The following is a 20,947-nucleotide window of genomic DNA, read 5'->3' as shown; positions in this document are numbered from 1 at the left end:
CTATTGTACCAAAGGCCTTAAAATTGGTCATTGCCTTTGAGTCATCAATTCTACTTAGAGGAGAGTAAGCTAAGGAAACAAATACGAGAGTGTGCAAGGATTTAGGAAAATAATGGTCGTTTAGGTCATTGTTTATAAGAGTGAAAATGAGCCACAGCGTCAGTGTCTGGCCCCAGGGGCCTGGTTGAGCACCCTGTGCATGGCCTTGCTGGGGGGTGAGTGCAGTGACCGTGATGTGTCAGAACCTCGCTGGTGTTCAGGCAGCAAGCAGCTATTGAGCACCTGCTGTGTGCCAGGCGCTGTGCACTGTGCGAGGGGATATGGCGATGGATAAAACCAATGCCGTAGACCTTACGCTGTATCTTAGACCTGAAACAGTGTCCGTGGTGTTCAGTTCTCGGAAGAAGGTGCAGTACGATCCAATTTTATATTTATGTTTAGGGAAATAGAAATATAAGTATAAATAGAAGTCTAGCAGTGTCTGCATGAGAATGCGAATCTCCGATTTTCTGTGGAGGGTGGCTTTGTGGGTGATATCTTTTTTCTTTACGATCATCTGTGTGTTTTACAGATTTGAACAGAACTATTACAGGTGTGATTTTCATAAGGCGTTCACTCTCTCGTTCCTTCAGGTTTTTAACGCGGGGCCGTGGGCATTTGGAACTCCGTATTTCAAGTGTGGTCTCTGTGCTCCTGGCTTAAAATACAGATTCTGAGCCCCACCCCAGACCCACTGAACAGAACCCTTGGGGTGAGGCCCGGGTGTCTGCCTTTTAAATCCTGGGTGGCCCTAGTGCTCCTGAAATCTGAGCACCGGTGGGGTTGAACAGAGGGATGTTGGGGTCTTCATGGGCTTAGCCCTGAGGCTGCAGGACTTTTCCCAGGTTTTTAGAGGAATCAGGTCTCAAGAGGGTTCAAGAAACACCACCCTTTCCTTACCAAGACGCAGTGTTGGCAGGAAGAGGCTGTGAACACCATCTACGTCCCCTACCCTTTCACAGAAGATGAGTCCAAAGACTCAGGACTGACTCAGCCAGGAGACCAGGATTAGAGCCCACAAGCCTGAATTTCTGTGTTGTTTTAGCTGCGCGGTCCCTGACCCGAGATTCTAGAAGGCAACAATAGAGAGGTCTGTGAGCTTCTCCCAGCATCTCAGAAGGCCCAAGGGAATATCACCTTTCCCGGGATGCTATATAGCAGCTTCGGGCCAGCATTCTATCAGCCTAGTGTTTGATTCCGGTTACCTCATGCTTATCAGAAGCTGATTCATCTGTTCTTCTATTCACGCCTCTGTCCAGTCAGCCCTCCATCCATTCATTCATTCAACAAGCATTTGCCACCGTCCACTTCGTACCAGGCCTTGCGCAGGGTTCTAGGGACACAGAGATGAGTAAGGCTCAGTCCCTGCCCTCCGCAGTCTCCCCCATCCAGTGGGGAAGGGGTAAGTTACAGTGGAATATGACAGGACCAGGTGGAGGAAGAACTAATCTCCCATTAATTGAAAATGGGGAGAGAAATTAATCAGTCATTATAGATAGGTGCAGTTTTTCTGGTTGGTGGATTCTTTTTTAAAACTTGAACCCAGCTTTTTCCCAAAGTAACAGTATTCAAACAGGACGAGAAGGTGCACAACAAAATGTGACCTTTATCAAATCCTGCCTCCTGTCCCGCCCCCCACCAGAGGCTAGAACCGCTAATAGCTTCTTGGGCATCTTTTCAGAAAATTCTTCTCTACATTCTTCACGCAGGTAGAGGAGTGAGTCTTCCCTGCCCCCAATACATGGAAACATGTTATTCACCCTGGTCCCTAACTTAGTTCTTTTCACTCAATGATACCCCCTTGGAGAGTGGCCTCTTCCACACCCCCCTTCTCAGCAGCTGCCCTGTGGATGGACATTAGGGTTGTTACTAGAATTTAACATTATATACAGTGCAGGAGAAAAGATCCTGACCGATGGAGTCTTTCGATTCCTGGTGCCCAAAGGGAGAAATGAAGAGGGGTCGTTTGGTGGTGAAATTGTGCAGACTGAGTACCTCCCCACACCCCGCAATGGCAGGCAGGTTTAGGGTTGAAACGAGCTGCCGGCCGGGCAGTACCCGTCCCCCTGCCTCATGCTGCTGTGTCCTTCCCGCAGCCCTCGCCTCCCACGACTACATCTTGAAGATCGTGCCCACGGTTTACGAGGACAAGAGTGGCAAGCAGCGGTACTCTTATCAGTACACGGTGGCCAACAAGGTACACGGGTGGCAGCTGCGTGCAATCGCGCCCTCTGCTGGCTGAGAGCCGAGGTGACAAGTGTCTGGGCGCGATCTCCTCTGATTCCCTTCAACGGGCCTTTCCTGGAGGGGTGATCTGCCCTGGGTGAAGATGGGAGGCCAGTCTCAGAGTCAAGGGGAGGAAATCGAACCGGGACATAGGGTGTGATCTGTTGGAGAAAGAGCAGGCAGGTGGCCTGTCCCAAAGGTCTAGGGCTTGTAGACATCTCCACTGCCCTGTATCTGGCCCTGATCATTCAGGCACGGGACCCTGAATGGTTAGCACACAACGGATGCTCTGGCTCGTGGGGCACAAGCTCGTTATCCAGAATCATGAGGCTCTGGAATTACACCAGATGGCTGTTGGTTAACAGGTATGTCCCAGCACCCCAATACTCAAATTCACGGAGATGCAGGCAGGCCTTGGTGGGAAGCAAAGCACAGTCAGAGCCAGCAGAATGGGGTGACAGACAGTGGTTTCAAGCCAAGACAGCCTCAGTCTCCCTAGAGATGACCCTGCCATGGGACATGAATGCTTGAAGTCCATGGGTTGAGGCACCCCCAATAGACCCCTTTACACCAGGACTCTCCTTCTTTTTCTGTTCCAGGACCACCCAGACCCCTTAAGATGATATATTGTTTGGCTCTAATAATAATAATAGTAAGCATAGTGGCTATCATTTATGGATTACTTACCATGGGCTGCACATTATGCTAAGCTCTCTACCTCCACCATCTTTTTCAGTCATCAAGGCAGCTCTGACATTGGGACTATTATTGTCCCCATTTTACAGATTTGGCCACTGAGGCACTGAGAGGTGGTCCTGAAGCTATAACATGGCTGAATGGGGATTAGAACCAGCTTCCCCTCCAGCTCCAAAACCTGGTCTCTTGATCACATCACCTGTTCAGTCTGAACCAGGGGCCTCCGAGTCTGCCAGGCTGGGAGCTACTGTCTCTTGGGTGACTTGGGGTCCCTCTCCTCTGCTCCACCTACACTGATGCTCTGGTGTATCTCTCCGAGGCAGAGGGGTCCTGTTCCTTGGAGGGCATCTCACTGGAACCCTCAAGTGCTGACAGCATCTGACAAATGGGAGAAAGTGGAGGCAGTGTGAACAGAAAGCGTGTGGGCTGTGGAGAAAACTTCCGTTTCAAACCTGGCTCGGTCACTCACTAGCTCTGTCACCTGGGACAAGTCACATAACCGCTCTGTGCCTCAGTTTACTCATTTGTAAAATGGGGACGGTGCCCACCTCATAAGGTCGCTGTCAGATGGGGCAGTGTTTTTAAAACCACCGAACCCACAAAGAAGGCTTTGGCAAATGGTACCTACTGCCGCTGTTTTTTATTATTTTCCTCTGTCCCTCAGCTCTGGGCTGTGACCCAGACAGTCACCCTGCCCCATGAGCTCTCCCTGGGGAAAGCTGATCTTGTTTTGCCCAAGGCTCCTTCCCTTGAGGCTTTGGCAAAGGCCCAGCAGCCAGGACAGCTTGCTCAGCTCCCTCTGCGGCCTCAGCCCTGGCCCGCGCTGTGAGCGCGTGAGGCTGCACCCATCGGGGCCAGTGGCAGTCCAGCAGAGGAGGCAAGTTTCAGGGTTGTCCTTAAAGAAGCTGCAGGGCTTGGGCCTTAGCATTTGGGGTTGGGGCTAAAGTCTGGTCTCCAGTTGCTGAGGACAAATGAGACTAACCGAGAGGTTTTCAGCACCCTGAAGTGGATGCACCGTTAATTCAGCCCCTTGGCATCCTTGGAGTCCCGGCCGGTGCCTTCTGAGGAAGGCTTGTGGTGGGGCTGTGCCCTCTGACTTTCCAGTTCTGTGTGTTTCTTCTTTGAAGAAGCTTACTCCCCACATCTCACTCACACACACGCACACCCCCCTCAGGAAGTCATGAGGACTGTCCCCTCCTTGCCAAGCTGTCCAGACACCCCTGGGGAGATTGGGCCATTCGTTCATGGTGCTGCAGTATTGCACATACTTTTACATGCCTCCTTCTCCAGACTGTGGGTCCCTCTGGGGATGGGGCAGGGCGTACTCCCCTCAGGGTCCCCAGCAACCAGCAAGGGGCCAGCACACAGGAGAGGTGCTCAGTGAACTATCACTGAGTAAACAAATGGATTCTGCATGGCCCAGGAGTTGAAGGGAGAAATAGGCCTTCCATCAAACTGAGCCCACTCACACTTGTCCTTTGACAGCTCTGCTCTCCTATTTGGATTCTGGTGCTGCTTCCAAGGTCAAGCAGTCCATTTCCAAGCAGTCCAAAGGGTCCAAAATGCTCCCAGTGAATGGTGGCCATCCAGATGCTGATGGCAGAGCTACTAGGGGGAAGGGTGTGAGAGGAGGGGTCCGTGGAGCCTGGCTCTGCAGGGGGAGGGAGGGAGAAGAGCCCGTTCTTGTGGGTTTCTGGGGACCCTCTGCCACCCATCCCCCCCATCCCCCACGCGACAGGGTTTGAGCCTGAGTCTCACATCCCCAACCCCTGTCCGCTCTTGCACCTCAGGAGTACGTCGCCTACAGCCACACTGGCCGCATCATCCCCGCCATCTGGTTCCGCTATGACCTAAGCCCCATCACGGTCAAGTACACGGAGAGACGGCAGCCTCTGTACAGGTTCATCACCACGGTGAGTGGGCAGGGTGCCTGCTGTGAGCACCCCAACCGGTTCTCCGAGAAGCAGGATGCAGCCCACAGGGCTAGGGGCTCAGCCTGTCCACACAAGGCTGGGACCTCTAGGACGTTTAGAAATGTCATCAGAAGCACATCAATATCGATGGCATTTCATCAAGAAACTCTTTTCCAGATGGGAATGCCACTCAATCACTTCGTCCCTTAAGCAATTCCATCTTTATATGGCTCAGTGAGATGTTCCTGATTTTCTCCGGTTTTTTATTTTTATGGAAATTATTCTTAGCAGGGCGTATCCTTTTCTGTGTAAGTTTTACAGTGAAGATTTCACTCATTTTTTTCCCATGTCTATTTTCTAACTCTACGGGCTGATATTGTCAGGTTTTTTTCTTTCTTTCCTTCCTGCCTGTTCTCTTTTTGCTTTTTTGCCATTGTCTCCCCCAAGTCCAATCTTCTGTGAGGCTGCTTCAAGCTGATGTCAGTTTTCTTTGATGCTGACTATTTCTATCAAGTACTATCCTGGCTTCCCATTGAAAATGTCCTTGGGGTCAGAACAGCCAGGTCACAGTGCCCTGCTCCAGCCAAGAGGCCTGGAGAAATTCGGTAAGCCAGAGTCAGTGAAGGTGGAAGAGATGAGGTGATTTTCCCTCCCTCTTAGATTTAGAAACTGCTTTTCTACCTCTTCATACTTTTAATAATGATTCAGAATTTGGTGTCCAGTCTTGGCTCTTTCATTTCCTGCTCTGACTAGGTCTGTATTAGGACTCTTGTTACAGAAGAGACAGGACCCCACCTCAAGCTGGCTTGAAGGATAAGTGGGCTTCAGGTATGGCTAGATCCAGGTACAAATGTCTGGAATAGGTCTGTCTTCATCCTGCTCTCCTCTGTACTGGCTTCATTTTCACATAAAATTTACCAGTAGAAAGTACCTCTTTCTCAGTAATCCTACCCCAAGTTTTGGATAGAATGGCACTGTCATTGGCCTGGCTCAGGTCCCATGCTATCCTTGTGGCCTGGAGAATGAATGGTGTGCTCCAGTTGGCCAGCCCCACCCAGACTGCAAGGACAAAGATTACGAGGGGGTGGGGTTCCCCAAGAGAAAAATCAGAGGCCAGTTACCAGAAGAGGAAAGACTGGATGCTAGGCGGCCAAAAGGCCAGATGTCCACTACAAGGTCTCCATCTTATAATTGATGAAATAGGAATAACAGTCCCCACTTTTCCTACCTCCCAGGGCCTCGTGGGACTCAAAGCACAAAAGGGAAGCTCTGAAATTATAGAAAGCCATGTGGATACAAAGAGTGTCAAAATTTGGTGCTTATATGAGCCTCTAAACGGCCTTTTACTGTTCTCTGACAGCATAAGAATTTGAAACTTCTGGTCTACCAAGGGCACCTAACATAAAGCTAAAACACCAGACACAGATTGGGAGAAGATATTTGCCACACATATAAGGAAGAAGTATGCTTCAGAATTTATACGTTTAAAAAAAAAAATTTCTACAAATCAGTAAGAAAAAGTGACCAAAAAAAAAAATAGGGAAGGACTTGACCATTGACAGAAGAGACCACACTGGCAGTGGAAAGACGCCCAAGTTTACTAGAAATTGGAGGAATGAGATTCAAAACAACCCAATTCAATCCTATCAGATTGGCAGAAATTAAAGACCTGCCACTGTAAAGATTGGGAGGATGCAAAGCAAGGGGACCTGTGTGTACTATCTGGTGTAAATAGGGTTAGCCACTTTGGAGGGATACCTATTAACCCTTTGCCTCCAAATCAGGGAATCTGTGAGCAAGTGATTCTACCCAAAGCCCCACAGGGTAGCACACTAAGTGGGTCTTGGGGCCGATTCTCAGCCGGTACTCTCACTGCATACCCAAAATTGGACAGAAGCGAAGACACAAGGAGGTACCTCTGTGTGGGTGTGGTCTGCATCTCAGAGGCCCTGGGGTCTGCAGCCTTGATGGTGGCAGAGAAACCCCTGTGCCCACACCTCACTGTAGGGTCGGGAAGGATCTTCATGGCCCCCTTCCTGTTTCCCCTGCATTCCAGACAGCTGAGGCTCTGAGTGTTGAGATCCCTTGGTAAGTGGCTGAGAAATGAAGCGACTTCATTTATTTGCTAAATGTTTGCTAAACTTTACCATGCGCCAGGCCCTGCGCTTTGCAGCAGGGATAGCAAGTTAGATGCAATCCCTGCTCTTAAGCTGCTCCCCGGCTGGTGGGGGAGATGGGCGAGCACACAGAACTGCAGTCCCATCCAGCAGGGCCTCCGATGGAGCTGTGCACCAGGTACCCCAGTGGCAGACTCCCTTCTGTTTGGAAGGTTCAGAGAAGGAAACCCCAAGATGGGTCTTGAAGGGTGAGGAGACGTTTTTTAGACTGGTGAGTGAGGGAGAGAGGGTCTTAGCAAAGGGAATAGTACATGCCAGGGTGCCCAACATAGCGTGTCTTGTGAAGGCCATGTGGCTTCTTTCAATGCGGAAGGAATTCTGAGAGCTGGAGGTCCCAAAAACCCCAGGGAAGGAGCTCGTCCTGCATTACCCAGAGGCCTTCTACTTCCTTTGGCCACCAGCCCCTCCTGCACCCCAGCCCTGGCCACCTCCACCTGAGTGGGGGCCGTGCTGCTGGGAACCTCCTGACATCATTAGCCTGGTGGTTTTTCTGAAGGCCCCATGCTGCCATTTTGGTTGCCACGACAACCATGGGGTCAGCCCAGAGTGAGCCAGCCGGCTGTCCCTGGCAGATGGCGTCATTGTGGAGCTTCAGAGACCTCTGTCACAGGGCGGCAGATGTGGGGATGACGCTTGCACACAGACACACAAGCACAAAGACCCCCGGGAGCCCTCGCCAGGCAGGGTGGAGGTGGGATGGAAGTGGAGGCACCTGCTGTGACTTCTCTTTCTCTCTTTATGAAATCAAACACTTGTGTGCATTGGGGGCCTCTGCAAATAGCTCCTCAGAGGGGCTGCTGAAGAGGGGGCTTAGGCCAGGATGTTGTCATGTGGCGGCCACAGGGCTGCGGCGGCAGCTGTGGGTGGGCTGGAATGAGGGGTGGGTGCAGCCAGGGGCGGGGGAGTGGGTGTGGAGGGCAGAGGCATTCTAAGTAACAAGTACCTGGCTTAGTCGGGGTTGCCCCTTCCAGGCTGTTATGGTCTGGAAAGGACCTTTTTTTCATGCCCTGCCTGAACAGAGGGGACGCCCTCCTCCTGGAAGCCTCCAGCAGGCTGCCCGGGCTCCTCTCTGGACACCCAGGGCACCTTGCTCAGACCTCCACTTTGTGCTGTTCCAGAATATTCCACCACCGAGAGAATAAAACAGATGGTGTTTAACAACATGAAAGGGATCCCTTTCAAAGTGCCCCCTCCCACACATGCACATTTGTCCCCTACCCCTGCCACTTGCTGAAGCCCCTTTTTGGAGATGGCCATCAAGTGGGTGGTGGTGACAGATCGGGTGGCTTTGGAGGTGTCACATCACTTTCCTTGTGTGTGTTTTATTCTATTTGGGGAGAGCAACCAGAAGTCACCAAGTTGGGTCAGTATGGCCATGGCATTTTTTGTCTGCGAAAAAGTAGCAGCTGGTGATGATGACATGCCCCCTTTGGATAACAGGGATAGCTGAGTTACACATCACCCCTGCCCTCGAGGTGCTCCTTGCCAGTGAAATAATCCCCCAAAGTTTAGATTGCATTTCATAGTTGCCAGGCCTGATTATGATGAGCTCCAGGCCTGACTCACCTCTGTGTCCCTAGCGTCCGGCACAGGACTTGGCCTGGATGTAGGTGCTTAGAAATATACAAGGGATAGCTGCTTGAAGAAGTGATCATATAGCTGCACTTATTAAGCATCTACTAGGTGCCAGGTAATCTTACAGTCCTCTCCTTTAACCCTCCCAGGAACCCTCCAAGGTAGATGATATCATTCCTGTTTTAGATATGAATTAATTGAGGCCCAGAGAGGTAAAGAAACTCTTCCAAGATCTCACAGCCAAGAAAGTCAGGGCTGAGACTTGAGCCCCAGACTTGCCTCTGCCGCATCCTCCCATCACCAGCTTGGGAGCCTTCATTTTCCAAAACAAAGGCTCTCAAGGATGTTCCAACAACAGAGCCCCCAGAAGCCATGGAGCCCTTGATAGAACACCAGGATCATTTGATACAGTGACTTCTGTCCTGGGAATCAAGAAGAAATATTATAGCAGGAAACAAGGCAATATTATGAGCATGTGTGATAAAATCGCAGTCACGCCCATGCAAACCATACAAAAAGCAAACTGTCCATCTAAGCCTGGTTGGCTGGTGGTGCACAGGTTTTCCTGCCCTTATCTGGTTACCTTTCACTCATCTGTTTGGGCACCTGCAAAGATTTTCCGTTGACAAAAGGCAGCAGGTGTGTGGAGTGGGGGGCACATAGGATGGTTAAAAACAAAAACAAAAAAACTGAAAGAAGACAAACTTAAAACTGAGAAGGTTTTACGTCTGAGGCTGTGTGAGTTGGGAAAAGACCAGCCTGGTAGCTAGACTGATACATCAGCCACTTCAGACCCTCCATTCTCTCCTACTTGGGCTTTCCTCGGCGTGTCTCTCTTCCCAGGGCTGTGAGCTCCAGGAAGGAGGGCTGGCTCTCAGTCACCTCTGTTCCCCAGACCTGGCATAGCCCGGGCAGGAGATAAGTGGGTGTGAAACAGTGAGCAGACACATGGAGGGTGTACACCTTGGTCCACTCCCCACAAGACAGTTTCTATTATCTGAGGAGCAGAACAGAACCCAAATTAGCTGCCCTGTTATTCAGGCCTGGAAATGTGTATGTAAAAAAAACACTTCCATTCTGGTCCTTCCGGACGTTTGAGCAAAGCTAGTTCTTCCAGAAGGTTGTGTACCAGGGACTGATTGCTCCAACTGAGTCTGAACACCGATATCACAGTTGGAACAGGAACTGCTGGTACTCTTTTCTAGGGCAGGTTCTGAGAAGAATAAGGAACATTAGAAAGGCATGGGCTCCATTTTATAAACGACAACTTATTTTTACAGACACACAGCATCTTACTTCATAAACTTCCCTGAGGGAGACCCCTTACCTTTAGGACATTTGATACGTAGGACTTAAGAGAGCCGAGAAAACACAATATAAAGAAGCCATCCAGGCATGCAGATGGGAACTGAGGGGCGCCTTCAGGTGGGAGAGAAGCAGGGTGGAGGAACAGGAAAAAGCAGGCCCTTGGCAGCCTCCCAGACCTGGATGCTCGTCTCCCTTGCCTAGTTGGTAGCTGTGTGACCTTCGACAAGTGGGTCCCTCTCTGAGCCTGTTTCCTCACCTGTGAAATGGAGCGCACCCCATTTGCCCTACTACTCGCGAAGAATGCATGAGGAGGCGGAAGGAAGTGCTATCTCAGGCCTGGCACATAGTAGGTGCTGCCCCGAGGTGGTTTTTTCAGAGGGGGCGGTGGGTATTTTGCGGCTGCAGCCACTGCAAAAATGGCAGGGAAGGGCCTCCACTCTCCCCCGCCCCCGCCCCCAGGCTCCTGGGCTAAAGGGTGCAAGCGGGCAGTCTGGCGGGCGTGACACCACTGACTGGAGACCCCCACACCCTCTCCTCCCCACCTCCCCACCTCTCCCAGGCCCAGTCACCGGCTTCCCTCCTACGACAGCCTCCACCTCTGCCCAGCCGCAGCCCCGGTGTTCTCATCCGAGGCTCCAGCCTGTCTGCCGCCACCGGCATCTGATGGGACTCCGATTCATTATTTATTTCCTCACACTGTGCCTTTTGCACAAACTTTTCAAGCAAGGCCGCCTGGACGAGTAGAGTGAGCGAGCAGTGCCCGGGCACTTAGCGGTGGTACATCAGGCAGCTAGACAGGGCCTCATCGTGGACCCCATTTCACAGATGAGAGAAACTGAGGCTCTGAGAGGTCAACTGGTTTTCCCGGCCAGGGTCGCAGAGCTGGTATCCGCCCCCAGGAATGTTTACTCCAGAGCCTGGTGGAACACAGAGGGATTCGGTCCTCCAGCTGGTGTGGTTGGAACTTGTCCTCTCCATAGTATAAGGAATCAAGAGCCGTGATTAAAATGTCAGGGGAGCACACACACACCTTCCTTTCAAGGTAGACGAGCTGACTTCATTCTCCCCACAGTGGAAGGTCAGGAAGCTGGGGGAGCCGCAGGGAGGAAGCCTCCCCGTAAGAACAGAGGGGCATTATTGATGACTTCTGATGAGAGCAAAGTAATGTGCTTTGCCCCGACTCACTGGGGCCCGCATAGCAAATGGTCCTTGTCTTCATTTCTGGAGCTGGGGCTGCTGACCAGAGTAGGGTTGCAGGTCCCGGCTGTGATGGCCCCTCCTGGCTCAGCGGCCCCGCTCTCCCGTCCTCCACCCTCTCCCCCGGAAGTTGTCCCCCTGCCTCAAAGCTGGGAGATGCAAGAGCGTAGCAGCAGCAAGGGACCAAGGGAACAGGCATTTAAGGGTGTATGTGTAACACGGGCAATCCCAGGGCAGTCCTTTGGGGTGAGGATTAGCCTTCCCGTTTGTAAAAGTTAGGAAACTGAGGCTCAGGGAGCCATGGAAGTGGGCCCAGCATCCTGAGTCACCTCCACACCCCCAGCTCCTGGGCTGACACCCCTTGTGTGAACCACCTTTGCCCCCTGCCTGGGGCGTGGAATTCTTCTACTCCTTTTCTAGGATGTTCGTTCATTCATTCACTCCCTCACTCCCTCACCGACTCTTTTATCGGTTCTCACTCGTGCACACACACACTCCTTTACTCAGTGAACATGTCCTGAGCCTGCTGTGGGTCGGTCTCTTCTGCTTCTCTCTCCCCGGGGCAGTCGGGAAAGCGAGCTTTAAGCAGTAGGGTTGGGGTAGGGGACTGGGGGTGAGGGGTCGCTCCCTGCCTGGCCGAAGACTGGAAACAACCTCTGGCCTGAGGTGCTTTGCCCCCAGGGATATTCTTATGACAAACCCACGTGTCTGGGCCTCAGCTACTCCCTCTGTAGAATGGGCCCTCGGAGGGCTTGGGACCCGAGCAGCTGAAAAGAATCTGCCTGTGGTGCCTGGGACACCCTTGCCATCCTGTCCTTCCATGAATGGCTTGTCCTCTGCTTAAGGAGCCAGGTAGAGAATGGAAATTGAGACCCAAAGGCCTGCTCTGGGGAATAAGTGATATTTTTACCCATTGTTCTTCTTAGAGTGGGTCTCAGAGAGGTTTAGAAAATCTCAGGTCTTAGCAAGAAGGTTGGAGCCTTCCAGTCACCTGAAAGATGAGATTAGGTACCATTTACTAAACACGTACTGAGTGCTAGGCACTCCAGAGGCATTGCCTGCAGTATGACAGTTGGCAAAGTAGGGACAGTTTTCCCATTTTGCAGATCAAATAACTGAGGCCCGGGAAGGCTCTCCCAAGTCCGGAGTTAGAAAGCGACAGCCACGACTCGGCTTCTGAATTCCAAGCTCTTTCTGCTGCCACAGCCAGGAAGGACACTGTGGGCTCCCCAGTCTTCACACCCCACCTTGGCCGTGCACCCTGAGGAGGTTCACGCCTCCTGGCCTCTGCACACCATGGAGGCCCGGTTCTCCTAGCTCTTCTGCGTGCACAGCAACATGCAAGGGAACTAAGTGTCATGGGCATGATTTGCTTCGTTTTCCTTTTTATTCATTTATATTCATCTTGGGCCCTATCCTCCCAGGCCAGGGAGATGCCAAGTCACCATCCTCCCTTCCACCAGGCCTTTCTTTTTTTTTTTTTTTTTTGCGGTACGCGGGCCTCTCACTGTTGTGGCCTCTCCCGTTGCGGAGCACAGGCTCTGGATGCGCAGGCTCAGCGGCCATGGCTCACGGGCCCAGCCGCTCCGCGGCATGTGGGACCTTCCCGGACCGGGGCACGAGCCCGCGTCCCCTGCATCGGCAGGCGGACTCTCAACCACTGCGCCACCAGGGAAGCCCCCACCAGGCCTTTCTTTATCTCTTCTCAAGATCCCTGTCAGCCTCCTCACATCCGTGGTTGGTCATTCCCCGCCCCCCACCCCCAACCGTCAGCCAAATGTGGTGAAGCCTGTGATCTCGCCACCACCAAGGTAGAGCCTGAGTCCAAAGACAGACATACCCTCTGGTGCAACCCTGTGGCTACATTTATTTCCTTGCGTTTCAGAATGTAGAAACCGTGACCTTCTCGGGATAAGGGATGGCCACAACTGACCACCTTCTGGGATGAGTCCAGATGTGGCAGCCTCCTGGTGCTGGGGGTTTCTGTGGCTACCATCTGTCAAAATCCAGGGCACGCCACAGCCTGGGAGCACCCCAGGACCCTCTCCTCACGACCCCTGCTTCACCTCACACCAGTCACCACCTGCAGATGGGAGCAGGTCAGGCAGGCCAAAGGCAAAATAATGAAAATGGGGCCATGGCAGCATCAGGCGGGCTGCTAAATTTCTCTCAGCTTTTGAGGAGTCCTCTACTGCCCCACTGAATATGCCAGAATTCCCCCTCCTCCATTGACCAGTGACCAGCACCTTGAATAGACGTAGAATAATGGGGGACATACAGCTGCATTGGGTGATGTCAGTAGACACACACGGTAGCTTCCTGAAGAGCCCCTTAGCCTTAGGCACCCTGTAAGTAACTCAGACAGGGTCAGCTGCCTGGCGGCTTGAATGCTCCCAGGGCCTCAGTTTCCCCACAGCTCTGTGTTTTCTCATGTACCTCAATGAATGTGTTGTGTCTCCTTCCGTTAAGGCCTGCCCGGTGAACGGAGGCTTCAGTTTGGGTGCCAGGTGTGTGTGAATCATAGGCACACGCAGGTTCCAAAGCGTGTAGATGAATATGGATGTGTGTGTGTGGTTATTTTTTATTTTTTTATTATTTGCTCCATTGCACTTAAGTCACATTTTCCTATCCTCTGATCCAAGCTCTAAAAGCGTTTTGCGGTATAAAATCGCCCATCATCTGATCCACTCCACCAAAATAACCCGGCTCCCCTGCCGTCATCCTCCTTGAAAAGTAGCCCTGCGTCATGCTCTGAGGCCGGCGGGGAGAGGCCTTGCCCACTGAAAACACTTCATAATAATCCCCCCAGCGCCCCCCATCCTCCTCTCTCCCTGGGGGGTTGCTCTGGTTTCTTGGGCTGTTATTACTGGAATGCCAGCTGCTCTACTTACAGCCTATCCGTACAGACCTGCTCTGTCTGTCTGGGGCCTCACAGGCCTCCGCTTAGCTCATCTCTTGGAAATATAATTTTAAAAATAAACGCCGGTTCGATTCACACTTCCCTCTTGCCTCTGCTGTGTCTCCTGGCCTGTTCGCTTGGCACCAGAGGACCAGTATGGCACTGCTGTCTCCCAGAGTCCTCCCGTGGGACCTCCAGGGCGGCCTCAGGGGCCCTCCAGGGCTGCCCAGATTGGCTTCTTCTGAGACATTTAAGTGCCCCTTAAATGTGGCAAGGGAGAAAGAGTGAGAGCTCTGGGGGCAGACAGACTTGGCTCTGCCCCACACTTGCTGTGTGACCTTGGACAGACTACTTCCCTCTCTGGGCCCATGGGTACATGAGAGAAGAGGTGCCTTCCTCTGGTGGGTGGTATTGGTTTTTATACACGACATAAAGTGTGTCTTTAGGGGAAAAGTACATTTAAAGTTTCCTTGCAAACCTTTTATGCACTTTGGTTCTTTGATGGTGCCAGAAAGCAGCTCATAGGTAGGCCAGAAAATTTTGAGGAAGACATAGCATTATGTTGACACATCACAAGTGGAGTCCTGACAACTTCAAAGCAAAGTGAATAATTCGTTAGGTAGGCTGTTTCATGCCTGGGAAGCAGCAAAGGGCCATGTTGAGAGTTTTGAACTCCAGTTCAGCCACTAATTACCATGGCGTTGGACGAGTGACTGAGTGTCCCTGTGCCTCAGTTTCCCTGGCTGTAATGTAGTTATAAGAATAGTACCTCCCTCCTAGGGTTGGCCTGGGGATTCAGTGAGGTGAGAGGCGTGAGCATTTCAAAGCGTGCCTGGCACAGAAAGGTGCTGTGTAAGTGCTGTCTCTTGTTGTAGTTCTTATATTATTATGTGGCAGGAAGTGAGGAAGTACAGGCATACAGGTGACATTGATGACCATCCCCGTACAACAGCAGTTCTTAATCGGGCAGTTTTGACCTCCAGGGGACATCTGACAATGTTTGGAGACAATGTGTCCTTTCAGTTGTCACAGCAGGGAAGAGAAGGTAGTACTGGCGTCTCATGGGTGGAGGCCCAGGATACCGCTCACCGTTCTTCAGAGTACAGGACAGTTCTGACAACAAAGAATTATCTGGTCCCCAAAGTAAATAGGGCCGTAAGAAACTGTGCCCCGATACAAGATTTCTGGTAGCAACATAGGCCCCTCTCTCCTCTGTAGCACTTGCCTTTGTTGTAATTTTGCATTTATCGGTAAGATTGATTACTACCCATCCCGCTGATACAGTACAAGCTTCTGAGGGTGAGAGGAGATTTGTTTCTCACTCCAGCCCATCCAGGCCAGCGCTGCCTATTCAGCCCACCCCAGATGTTACTCAGTCACTGGCAGCACTGGTCCTGGACCTGTCAGACCCAGGTTCAAGTCCCGGTTTTGCCACTTCTTAGCTGTATGACCTTGGGCCAGTGGCACTGCCTTTCTAAACTTCCGTTCCTTCATCTGCAAATGGGATTGTAAATATCTGATAAATTTAGAGTAGAAGTTAAGACCACAGGCTCCAGAATCAAAGACATGCCCAAGTTCGAGTCACAGTTCTGCTACTTATTATGCGAACGTAGTTACCTGTTTAAGCCTCAGTTTCCTCACCTCTGAAATGGGTCTAATAATCCCCCTCCTTTCAGAAGGTTAATATGGGAACGAAAGGAGCTGATAATGGTTACTTTTATTATTATTTCATTCATCATCCAGCAAGTGGAGTTTTTGAGCCCAGAGTATGTTCCAGCCCCTGTTGGTTACCACGTGGTGGGCCTCATGGGGCAGAGCGTCTGCACTTGCTGAGCTCATCATCTCGTAGTTTGGGAGGGGTCTGGCCTGGTGCTCCCTCCAGTGCTGACCTCTGACCTCCCCTCACCCCTTTCAGATTTGTGCCATCATCGGCGGGACCTTCACTGTTGCCGGCATTCTGGACTCGTGTATCTTCACAGCCTCGGAGGCCTGGAAGAAGATCCAGCTGGGCAAGATGCATTGACGACCCGCCTGGCCCGACGGCCGAGGACCCAGGGAGACCGCCAGCCCTGCCTCCAGCGCCCCGTCTCCTCCTGCCCTCTATCTGGCCCAGGATCTGTCTGCGTCCCAAAGTGGGGGTGAGGGGAGGGAGGGGGTGGCTCACGGGTTCGCAGCTACCTCTTTTCCCCATGTTTAACTGTAGATGAATTACACTGCCTGAAGTCTGGGTGCCCCTTTCTTTCCCTGAGGAGCCCCAACACCAGAGTCAGGCAGGGAAGGTTCGGGAATGCTGGAGACCACTCCTGGGAAAACTGCAGTCCTTTCCCCGTTGGGCGAGCAGCTCAGAATCTATGTTGACCAGCTCTCAGCCAGGCTTTGACAATCTCCCCACTGTTTGGTCCCACTAATCACTTGATTTCTCCCCTGGGCAGCCAGCCTGCAGACCTGGGCTCTGGGCTTTGGACCAGGCTGCCCAAAGGTACCTCCCACCTGGCGCCTTCAACAAAGAATGCTACTTCCCAGGCAAGCCCCTGATACGTGGCCCTGTAGATGGAGCCCTTGCTTCTGCTCCATCCCTTCCTGCCCGACCTAGAGCCCAGGCTTCAAGGCCCTCACCCCCACCCCTTTCTTTTCTTCCCCAGAAGCAGATGCCCAGTTGTTGGGCAGCAGCTGTGTAGACTCAAGTCTGCCCACTGGTCCCTGGGTGCCTGGCGAGTTCCCCCTCCTCTCTCTCTTCATCTTGTTCCTCTGAACCCCCTGCCAATGTGCCTCAGCCCCCGTGCTGTGTGGCCACAGCATGGCTTGGTGGAGGGGCTGGCTGTGACTGGGAAGTCATCCTTGGAGAGCCAGACACGGTTTGTGCACTTATGTCCAGATGGGAAGCATCCTTTTCCGCGACCCTAAGATAATCATGTCTCAGCCTCTCCCAGGCGGCTTGCCGTCGGTCCCAAGGCCTTAGGTGGGGGAAGCAAAGCAGACCAGCCCTTCTCCCATCTTAGCATGTCCACCCTCGGGGCTCCCAAGGCTGTATAGCTCTTGGACCTCTCTGCAACCCAGATGTGGCCCACTTGCCCCACCAAGCTCCCCACTGGCTGGACACACTAACTCGGTCCTGGTTCCTGGGGCAGCTCCACTGTTTCCTCCCTTGCTCTTGGGTGGGTCCCTACCCCACTGCTCCCCCGCTATCCTTCCCCTTTAGTCCTGAAAGGGAGAGGCAATGGTCCAGGCATGAATTACACCCAGGGAATTTTAGGTATGCCCCCCACTTCCCAGGGGGAGAGTCGTCCACCTGTTTTCCATTTATATCAAGATTGTTTGCATACATTTGTAATTAAGGGGTGTGTAATTAAGGGGAGTGGAAGGCTTTTTTAAATTATCTCTGGATGGTTCAAGTCTCTGCCGTTTGTAATTTTTGACTCTAGATTCCAATTAGAAAAGCTTCCCCTTTTGCATATGAGTTGATGAATGTGAGTGTAAACTGCATTTGGGTATTTCTGGTATCTGTGGCCACTCAGATGGATTTTTTTTTTTTTTTTTTTTTTTTGGCATTCTCTTCCCCAGTTACAGAAAGGAGCCCCTTGGGTGTGTGAATACGTGTGGCTGTAGAGGGTGGGCAGGGCAGGGTGGGGAAATGGCATGCAAGTGAATTGAAATCCCATGTTTATGCATTTAAAAAAAAAAAACAGCTCTTGAGGACATAGGGGATGTCAGTTTCCTATGGAAGAGACACCTCTGACCCATTATTCTTATAAACAAAATCTCAAGGGAAAAAAATGTTAGTTCTTTCTCCACTCATTGGGTTCAAATAGATTAAAAGGCTGATTTTCAGAAATATTGCTGTGTGTTGCTTTCGACTTGATTGTGGCCAGGTAGCCCGGAGGCTGGGATCACAGTCAGAACATTCTAGAGGAGAATTTCATTCTAGAGGAGAGAAACTGGGAAATGCGGAGAAGATCTGTTAGCATGATCAGAAAGTCCGGACCCCTTGGATTCAGTCCTTCCTTTACTGAATCCCTACAGAATGTCCCCTGATCTGCTACTTGCTTTTTTCTTTTTAATTTATTTTATTGAAGTATAGTTGATTTACAACCTTGTGTTAACTTGATCTGCTCACTTTCCAGTTGTGTAGCCTCAGGCCAGGTCCTTAACCTCATGGTGCTGTTGCAGAAATTAAATCTATAATGGGTGCAAATAAGTTATACTGGATCAGAACAAGCTCATGTATGCAGGAAAGTGGTACATAGTAAATTTTCAAAAATGGTAGTTGTTCCGTATAGGTTTTCCCAAATAGAATAAGGGAGATCTACCATCAGCTGTGAGAAAGGGACTTCCATGGACATTTGCCCAGTCCTTCAAGGCCTTCACTGGAACACCACGGACGTGGATAATAAACACGTCAGAGATGAATGTGAGAGCGAACCAGTCTGCGAGAAACTCTTCACTGACCCTCCCCATTCTCTCTTTAATGTTCTGTGCGATACTTGAATTACTGTGACACTCAAAGCTAGTGATGGAGAGCATATGCCCACCGGTAGTCAAAGAGTCTAGTAAAACTAAGCTGAATACTTTGGAGAGACCTGATAAAGGTGAGTCGCCACGCCCTCCTCAAAATGCTACCGAATTCAGGGAATTCCCTGGCAGTCCAGTGGTTAGGACTCTGCGCTTCCACTGCAGGGGATACTCAGCCCCTACACCCCCCCCCAAAAAAACCCCACGAATTCAATGTGAATAAGGCAACTGAAAAGAGTTGGGGTGGGGGAGTCCTTGAGGATTCTGCATTCACATTGAAAGTAAGTTCTCACTCCATGTTAAAGAAAACGAGAAACCTGGAGCCCTGCGGTTGGTTTATGTAAGGACATAGTTTATGTAAGGAAGATGAAGAACTCCAGCAGAGGTTTCTCAATGAAAAGCCTCGCTCAGGGTCAAGAGATGGGCTAATGTGGGATTTTGGGGGTTTTTTTTTCTTTTTCTTTTTTTAATATTTATTTATTTATTTGGCTGCACCGGTCTTCGTTGTGGCACGAAGGATCTTTGTTGCTGCATGCGGGATCTAGTTCCCTGACCAGGGATAGAACCTGGGCCGCCTGCATTGGTGTTACCGAGTCCAAGCTCGCTCTGCTCGCCGCACGACAGGCCAATAAATAGGGAGACAACGTGTTGAGGCAAGGAATACAACTTTATTCAGAAAGCCAGCAGACGGAAAAGATGGTGGACTAGAGTCCCCCCAAAAACCATCTGGGGTCTGGATGCCAGTTTCTTTTATAGAATCAGAGAGGGAAGTAAAGTAAAAAGGTACATAGAGAGGGAGAGGCGAGGAGGAAGTAAAGTAGAAGGGCCATCAGTCTTGCAAAACATCTCCTGGAGTGGCCGGCCTCCGGGAGGGGATGTGTTAGTTTCTTCTTTCTTGCAGCCATTCACAGGTGGGTAGGGTTCCCTGAGGCAGGCCATTATGTATGATTATAATAAAAGCAACGAAAAGCAAAGCCTAAAGTCAAAGAAACAGATCCAACATGGAGTCAAAATTGGCTCTTCCCTGTTACACTGGGAGCGCAGTCTTGACCGCTGGACCACCAGGGAAGTCCCGGGCCAATGTGTTTTAAGTTGATGTAAAACCTTTAAGGTATATGTGTGTCATTTTTATGATTTCTCCCTTGAACCAGTTCTTTCAGTTACCTAACCAAGTGCAGACTATCGTGTTTTCGTGCAAGAGGATTTCTCAATCAGGGCTCATGGTGCAAACCCAGAGAGGTGTAGGTGACGGTTTGGGGGCTGTGGTGGTTCAGGCAGAAAAGGCTTCTCCTGGGGAGGTGTTGCAGCTGCAGAAGAGGTGAAGTCGGAGAGGTGCTTCGGTGAGGAGCGACCCTCATGCTGAACTCACACTGCTTGGGGTCGAGGTGGGGCTGTGAACCTTGGGAAGAAGTGGGGTGTGGCAGTGCGGCTCATGAGTGGCTGCTGTATAGTTTTTATAACTAAAAGTCACAAATTTGCTTTTGTTCTTGCCCGAAACAAAGGTACACATTTTCTCAATGTGCCAGGGCACTGGCGGTCCTGATCCCTTTTTAAGAAGCTGGTTCCTTAGCTGCTCCAGCAGGTAGATGTCGCGGTCCAGAAATGTGAGGGGGCCTGTGTGGAGAACATTCACCCAAGACCCTCCCCTCCCCTGCCCCCCAGCAGCTGTCTTCTGTCAGTTTTGTGGTGATGAGGTCATGCACTTTATTCTGACCAAAATAACTTATTTTTATCTCAACTCTGGTAGTAATAGCTACCAAGAGTTAGGCATTCTCCACGTGCCAGGCAAGGAGTGCTTGTTCAGGTCTTGTCTTTTTTAATCCTCACAGCAATCCTACAAGGTGGCTGTTACCTCGTTTTTAGGAAGAAGAAAACAGAGATTTAAGTAACTTAGTCACAGAGCTAGCACGCGGTGAAGCTGGAATTCAAACCCACGTCCGCCTGACTCCAGGGTTATGGAGAATTGTATGGTTCTGGCTTACTCGCCACAGACATCTCTGTCAAAAGGCTAAACCGACCCCCCTACCCCCCCAAAAAAAAGGGGGTGGGTGGGAATTGAAAGTAGTGAGGGTACTGTCGTTTTCTGTTTTCTTCCTTTTAAACAGCCTGCAGGACCTCCCTGGTGGCGCATTGGTTAAGAATCTGCCTGCCAATGCAGGGGACAGGGGTTAGATCCCTGGTCCGGGAAGATCCCACATGCCTCGGAGCAACTAAGCCCATGCGCCACAACTACTGAGCCTGCGAGCCACAACTGCTGAGCTCATGCACCGCAACTACTGAAGCCCACGTGCCTAGAACCCGTGCTCCGCAACAAGAGAAGCCACTGCAATGAGAAGCCCGTGCACCGCAATGAAGAGTACCCCCCGCTCGCCGCAACTAGAGATAGCCCACGCACAGCAATGAAGATC

The 20,947-nt window shown here is 51.3% G+C and overlaps 1 protein-coding gene across 3 annotated transcripts in view; it reads left to right on the top strand.

Annotated features, from left to right (window-relative positions):
* The window catches only part of ERGIC1 (endoplasmic reticulum-golgi intermediate compartment 1), a 106,277-nt gene extending 88,415 nt beyond the window's left edge, over window positions 1–17,862 (top strand). For 2 of the 3 annotated variants that reach the window (XM_067732836.1, XM_067732838.1), the window contains 4 exons: window positions 2,136–2,236; window positions 4,752–4,874; window positions 13,601–13,638; window positions 15,946–17,862. In XM_067732836.1, coding sequence (XP_067588937.1) covers window positions 2,136–2,236; window positions 4,752–4,874; window positions 13,601–13,638; window positions 15,946–16,237 — 554 coding nt within the window. In that variant the 3' untranslated portion in view covers window positions 16,238–17,862. The remainder of the gene's footprint in view (window positions 1–2,135; window positions 2,237–4,751; window positions 4,875–13,600; window positions 13,639–15,945) is intronic. The other variant, XM_067732837.1, reaches the window with a different exon arrangement.
* The last annotated feature ends 3,085 nt before the right edge of the window (window positions 17,863–20,947 follow it).

The sequence above is a fragment of the Pseudorca crassidens genome, chromosome 3 (assembly GCF_039906515.1).
Source record: "Pseudorca crassidens isolate mPseCra1 chromosome 3, mPseCra1.hap1, whole genome shotgun sequence".
In the NCBI taxonomy this organism is placed as follows: domain Eukaryota; kingdom Metazoa; phylum Chordata; class Mammalia; order Artiodactyla; family Delphinidae; genus Pseudorca; species Pseudorca crassidens.
This window is presented reverse-complemented; position numbering and strand designations above follow the sequence as displayed.